At 31.5% G+C, this 7,235-nt stretch overlaps 1 protein-coding gene and 1 non-coding gene across 2 annotated transcripts; both read left to right on the top strand.

Annotated features, from left to right (window-relative positions):
* Window positions 1–2,081: 2,081 nt before the first annotated feature.
* LOAG_11130 (hypothetical protein) lies at window positions 2,082–6,236 on the top strand (the record flags this gene model as incomplete). Its single annotated transcript, XM_003146653.2, has 11 exons — window positions 2,082–2,212; window positions 2,880–3,037; window positions 3,195–3,406; window positions 3,853–3,943; window positions 4,144–4,280; window positions 4,540–4,626; window positions 4,909–5,058; window positions 5,243–5,353; window positions 5,501–5,583; window positions 5,749–5,818; window positions 6,008–6,236. The coding sequence occupies 11 exons, from the start codon at window positions 2,082–2,084 to the stop codon at window positions 6,110–6,112; spliced, it is 1,335 nt and encodes a 444-aa protein (XP_003146701.1). The 3' UTR covers window positions 6,113–6,236.
* On the top strand, window positions 2,756–2,829 carry LOAG_20118. The gene has a single exon. It is a non-coding gene; the product is annotated as a tRNA-Asn (tRNA).
* Window positions 6,237–7,235: the final 999 nt, after the last annotated feature.

Raw genomic sequence — 7,235 nt, 5'->3', positions numbered from 1 at the left:
TCGTAATAAATACTCGCAAGAGATCGTAATAAATATTTGCAAGAGATCGCAATAAATATATTGGGCAAGAGATCGCAATGAATCGTAATCAAAAGATTTTTTTTTCACTTCAATAACATTATTCATAGCATTACAAATGATTAGTTTGTTATATTCACAATGATCTTCACAAGTACGCATTAATCATTATAGATGATAATTATGATATCCGCATTAGACAGATCATTAAGTGATAATCACACTGTAAATATAGCACATATATGCATGCACACGTACACACAGACACACAGACACACACACACACACACATACACACACACACACACACACGTACCAACATACACGAACATAGACACACACACAGACAGACAGACACACACACACACACACATATATATACACACACACACACACGTACTGACATACACGAACATAGACACACACGCACGCACATATACAATAGATACGTATACGTACACGCAGCATAATTTTTGTTACATGATTTATTCTACGTAATTTGCGTAATTCTACGTAAAAATTCTAATTCTATTTTATTGCTTATCATGCATTTAAAATAACGAAGATTGTAATAACATTATATCACTAAAGATTGATTAAAATTATTTCACATCATATTTCATCTAATTCATGCTAGTTTACACTTGTATAAACGTCACCTTGGTTTATATTTGTCACGTCAGTTTATTTTCGTCACGTCAGTTTATTTTCGTTACGCTAGTTTATTTTTGTCACGTTAGTTCATATTTGTCACGTTAGTTTACATTTATCACGTTAGTTTATATTTGTCACGTTGTTAGTTTATATTTGTCACGTCAGTTTATTTTCGTTACGCTAGTTTATTTTTGTCACGTTAGTTTATATTTGTCACGTTAGTTTATATTTGTCACGTTAGTACATTTTCGTCACGTTGGTTTATATTTGTATAAATGTTGCGTTAGTTTTTATTTATACATCTAAACATAAAGCTAAAATGAAGCTTGAAATATCTTTGAAATCTTAAATGAAATCTTTCCATGAACGCCAATTTCATATTCGAAAATATGATGGTAACTCTAATCTATAATATTTCAAATATAATTTCTTCATTATTAAAGTATTTACCTACGGATCATTGTTAAATATACCGCTGCTTGCTTATTTTAACATTTATCGAACTATTTTATTCACATAAATTAATTTTAATTAAATTTTAATTAAGATTTATAACATTACTTGGGGAGGATAAAATTGAATGGTAGTTCAGATCAAATATTAAATGAAATAATTGATACTAAATATTGAATAATGATTTAAGTAAAATATTTTTTAATACTACGAATGAATACTGCTTGCATATGCACTGTCGATAATTGTGATAATCATTGTTATCAATTATTATCACAACTATAATCACAACAAATATTATAATCTGAATCATTATTACTGAATAATCATAATCATAATCATAATAGCAACAATCAATATGGATTTGATATCATATGAGCTTAACTTTTTTCCGGGCTAAGCTATGAACAATTATGAGTTATTCCGGTGAATGTTTAGTTTGCAATTGTTATAACTATCTTAATCATAATCGTAATCGTAATCGTTATCATTATCATTATCATAATTGCACTAATAAACCAAAAGATATTTATGACAACAAAAAAGATATTTGTGATATCTTTTGAAAAAGACATAGAATATATGAATTTCCACCATATGTCCTTCAATTACAAGGAATAAAAAAAGAAAAAGTTAAAGCGCAAATGTCTCACCCGTTAGAGTGCTGTTATTTTGAAAATTTTCTCAAGAAAACCATAATGGCGCGAAAAGATGTCATTGTCTTCCGGTAGAGATGTGTGGGAGTTGGTGACAAGGATGGGACAGGGTGTGGGGCGGTTAGGTCAAAAAGTGGCTTACATTACATTGGCAATGGGGTCATACGGTCACATGATGATAATTAATTTAAAAGTGATTAAGTTGGTATTTAATCGAAAAGCAAGTTTGTTTTTTTTAGTTGTGTGTTTAAATTTTGAAATTTCAGAAAGATTTGAGGGAGAAGTTGGAAAATCCGTAAAATGGGAAGTTTTATTGGGCAACTTAGCGCTTCCATTTGGGCTATGATAATGAGAGATATTCCTAACAAACAACAAGAAATTATGCAGTCTAATCCGTCTTTTCATGCGGAAATACGTTTGAATTCAACAACGTAAGCTTTTTTATATTCTCACTACAAAATAACAAGTGCTGTTTTACATTCCAAAATGATAATTTATGTGTGATTTTTGTTTTTGGGTTAGAATTTCACTGTTGGATAACAATTTGATTTCCCCCTCTCCAATAGTTGGTTTTAATTTTCGACTTGGATAATTACTTATTCCTGGGTATTTATTACGGCTGTTAATTCAAACGGAACGACTGATTGCACCACATTGATAATGTATATTATCATGCTACAAAATTTATTCCGAAAGATTTTCACGAGTTCCATTTTGACAAAATTTATTTTGAAAACCGGATATTTCAATTTGTTGGAAATGTCCATTAAAATTTTTCTTCCCTTAGTTTCATTGATAACAGTGTATCGTTCACATACCAATAGAAATTCGATACGAAAAAATGTTTATCCGGTGACTCTACGAAATTTCCATTTTTGGACGTACATAAAAGCATATAATAAAAATTGTGAAGACATAGGATTCCAATTTTTCACTGCAATGTTGAAGATGTGTTTTGGGAGGAGAGGAGGTGTGCTTCCGTGGCGCAATCGGTTAGCGCGTTCGGCTGTTAACCGAAAGGTTGGTGGTTCAAGCCCACCCGGGAGCGGTGAGGTGATGTTTCGTTGTACACTGGTACTTCTGGATGTCAACTTTTAGTGCAAGGAAAGATGCTGAAAAATTATTACCTGAAATTCACAAAACGCTTTTATCCATCAAAAATGTTCGTAATGGCTACCCAATAGTTCTACCATCTGATAAGGAATTTACTAAAATGATTGATTGTGTGTTTATTGTTTGCTCAAATACTCCCGAAGGTTTGCTTTTTTTCAACTTTTTGCTGTTTTTTTTCCTCGAAATTTTTAATAATTTTTAAAAATTATTGTAAGATTTTTGAAAACAGTTTGTGCGAAGTTGTTTTATTTCTTAATTCCAAACGAAATTGTTCCTTCAATTATTTTTTGATATTTTCAGGAGAATCCTTGACAATATCCGATACTTCGTTAACACTTGCAAATGTACATCTGTACAAATTACTGAATCGTGAAGCGCAAACATTGGAAGCTCAGTCAGGTGAGCATGGCTTTGAGTCCAATACTGCTGGGTCATTATTATGGGAATTACCTTGTTGCGAATTTGATGGAATTTGGGAAAATTTAATTTTCGATGATTCCATTAAAGATGAGGTAAGTTCAAGATGGTTTGAATTCGACAATTAAATTTATAAAGTTGGACCAACAGAAATTAAGGGATCAATAATGCTCACTTAAATTCTTATGGTTTACTTGAATTCATAATTTATAATTCTAATCTATATCCACCCTTTTGCCCCCCTCCTCCCACCTGGACCCTCCTGCTGGTTTTGTTTTAATTTTTTCCATTTTCCGGTATTGTTTCTAGCTTACTGTATTGCTTGGATGTTGCTTCGATTTCTTTGTCGATACCCTATAAGTACTAAGCCATTTCCTGGTTGATATTGTTGGCTCCTTTATTTTTCAACTTAAACTTTGTATCATTATAACTTTAATAAAATTTGTTATGCCATACGTCAAAGAACATTATGGATCTTTTTTTTCTTTTTAAGAAATGGAATTGGAAAAAATTCATGTTTGTAAAGCTTTATTTGTTGTAGCTCCTTTCTTATGTTTATGCGCTGGTCAGGCTCTCGGAGAAAAACATAAATGCTGCAATATTAAGAGTGAACCGATTGATTTTATTGCACGGTTTGTGGTTTTAACTTTATAAGTTCCTGTACATGTAAGAATTTCTTCAAATAAGACTGAAATTGTTATTTCGATATTGATAGTGAACATAAAACCAGCTGAAGTTAGGCATTCTTTTGCATGAAGATACATTCTATGTTACCCTAAAACTCGACTTGCAAATATACCAACTCAAAATTGAAGGCCTTACATGTTTGCAGGACCACCAGGAACTGGAAAAACATCGCTTTGCAAAGCATTGGCTCAAAAGTTGGCTATACGATTTAGCCAAAAATACAGAAGAATGTATTTTGTAGAAATTAACAGCCATGGCCTTTTCTCAAAATTTTTTTCTGAGGTAACACTACTGAAATACTTTTTGGTAAATCTATTACTGATTCCAATGTCACTGAGACTATTTGATAGTATGTTCTTAAGAATATGACTTGTCCAGTGGAACTTACTGGTTCACCTCTATTACTTTTTTTCTTTCAAATATTAATTCACCATTAGAAATATGATCAAGAAAATTTTCAACATAATTGTTCATTAAAGTTATTGCTGGTGCTCCATTAAATAATAATTTTTTCGAAAATATTCTCCCCATTAATTTTTAGAGTGGTAAATTGATCCAAAACATGTTCAAACAAATTGAAGAACTTGCAGAAGATCCGAAAGCGCTTGTTTTCGTACTTATTGATGAAGTAAATGCATTTTTTTTTTTGATTCTGACCATTCTTTCCGCTACTAATTTTTTTCGTTTATTTTAGCATTATTATTGATATTGGGGCTATAAATTTTGTAAGCTACTGAATGATTATTGAGTTACCTGGTTAAATCGCAGTGTTGGTATTTTTTTTGAATGAACTTGGAACTTTTAACTTAAATTAAGATTTTTTTTGCCAGCTGTTGAAGAAGTATTAAATATAATAAGTAGTTCTGTCTTTTAATTTTATTTCATGACATAATGGTTCATCTTTTTTAAGGTAGAAAGCTTAACAATAGCTCGAAGTGCCTTGCTGAATCGAAATGAACCAACGGATGCAGTTCGTGCTGTCAATGCTGTCCTTACCCAAGTGGATTATATACGTCGACATAGTAACATATTCATTTTCACTACTTCCAATATAACACAGGTGTGTCTTCTTTTGTTCTTTTCGAAGACGAGCAAAAATGCTCATATCTACAGAGAAATTTACCAAAATGTCTTGGATCGAGCTGAACAATTTTATTCATTGCCCAGAAGGCAATGTTTATCACAGTTTTCATTTGATAATAGCAATCGCCATTAAATATTATTTTTTAGATTTTAATTTTTAGAGTTTAGATGAAGCTTTTACGGATAGAACAGATTTAAGTCGTTTCGTTGGTTATCCTTCAGCAAATGCAGTTTACACCATATTTCGTTCATGCATTCAAGAAATGCAGAGAGTAAGTTTTGACGTTGCAAGCCTGGATGTTAGTTGAAAACTCTTTCTCATGAAAATATGAAAAAAAAAAAGCAAGAAAATGGCGGCATCCAAAGGGTCATTAAAATCACTCATTTGATGCAATAAATTTAAGATAATGAAATTTCAGGTTGGCATTGTGGAGCCTGGTCCATGGTTCTCTAAACGATGTGCAAGTGGTCCACATTGTGAGAAGCTTATGCAGTTATCAAGGTAAACACTAGTTTGTATTATTATTACTGTTATTATCTTTATGCCTTATGATCAGCATGAAAACGAGCTTGTATTAAACGGGCTTGTTGCAACAGGTAATATACTACGGCGTAGTAAATTAGCCAGTATAGAAGTATCGTTAGTGAAACAAAGTCTTTTTTACAGAAGAGCTTCTGGTTTGAGTGGACGTTGTTTGCGCCAAATACCCGTCATCGGGTATTCCAAATTACCGGTGGTAAGTCTGAATTTTTTATTGTAAAAATGAGTGGGTTGTATCGGAAAAGTGTGGTAGTTGTTAAATTTTACCTTCTAATTTTTTCTCTGTTTTTACCTTGTTAATTTTATGTAATTTTATAATTTTTGTCTTGTTTTCTAATTTCTTTCCTGACTTTTTATTTAACTTATCGATAATTGCTCTTTTCAGGATCAGTTATCCATCGAGCAATGTCTTGATGTATTAGAAAAGGCCTTGGAAGAGAAACTTTCTGAAAATGTGAGGTGTTTGCCGCCTGAATCAAGTGCACGGTGAGAAATTACAACTGTTCCGACCAATTATTTGATAGGTGTTGATTGTAATCCCATAATGTTTATCTCATCATCGAATTTGAACTTCCATGCTTGGCATATCTCATTATGCCATCTATTATCTCAAGTAACATTCGTTTCTTAAGTTAATCATACTGTGCAATGTCAAAAATACAAGCTTTCGCAGATTTGTTGTCGTCGATGCAGAACTCTTTGTTATTCTTGCAGAATTTTGCTGCTGTGGGGGATTAACTCACTATTTTAGCCAATGCTTCATAAAAAAGCTGTTATGGTTGTCGCAAAATATCTTACATCGTCGTAAATTTATTGTTTTAACAAATCACAATTTTTTCTATTTCTAATAAAGAAGTCGTTTCTTCCTCAATTTAATCGCAATATTATTATCAATAAAAAACGTTTGCTGGATTTGCAATGATTCCAGTGTAAATTTTCGATTTCCTTTCCAGTGTAAATAGTTTCCGGAATTCTTCACGACATCGGTAGTGATGATGGTGAGAGTTGTAACGGTGGCTCCATATTTGATTTAATATCATTTTTCTTCGCATTATCTAAAATCTATGAATTTTAACTTTTCGATTGAAAATCCGGAAAATATTCCATATCGCCCACACGAAACTGGTCCGATTGGACGGTATAATTTCGTAACTTCTTTCCGAAATATTCTTGAACTTATGAAAACTGTACTTTCTCAATATATCATATTCTTCGCGCAAGAAGCGTATGAGTGTGTTACATGTAAAAAGTTTTGATGACATACTTCGAAATAATGTTTTAAATTTAGGACCGATTTCCCCATGTGGGCCGTTTACAGACATTTTCTGTTGAAATTCTTGCATACTTTCATTCTGTTATGCAAAGACAAAAACGAACCACTTGACTCATGAACAAATTTGCTTGATTAATAATAATTCAGAAAAGATGCAAAAATGTGAACAATAAAGCTTTTGAATATCTCGTAATCGACTGTAGTGATAGTGATGGCAGTGATGATAATTAATAATAATAATAATAATAATAATAATAATAATAATAATAATTAATAATTAATAATAATAATATAATAATAATAATAATAATAATAATAATAATAATAATAATAATAATAA

The sequence above is a fragment of the Loa loa genome (assembly GCF_000183805.2).
Source record: "Loa loa unplaced genomic scaffold supercont3.756, whole genome shotgun sequence".
In the NCBI taxonomy this organism is placed as follows: domain Eukaryota; kingdom Metazoa; phylum Nematoda; class Chromadorea; order Rhabditida; family Onchocercidae; genus Loa; species Loa loa.
Note: the sequence above shows the minus strand (reverse complement) of the source record. Positions and strands in the feature narration are given on the sequence as shown.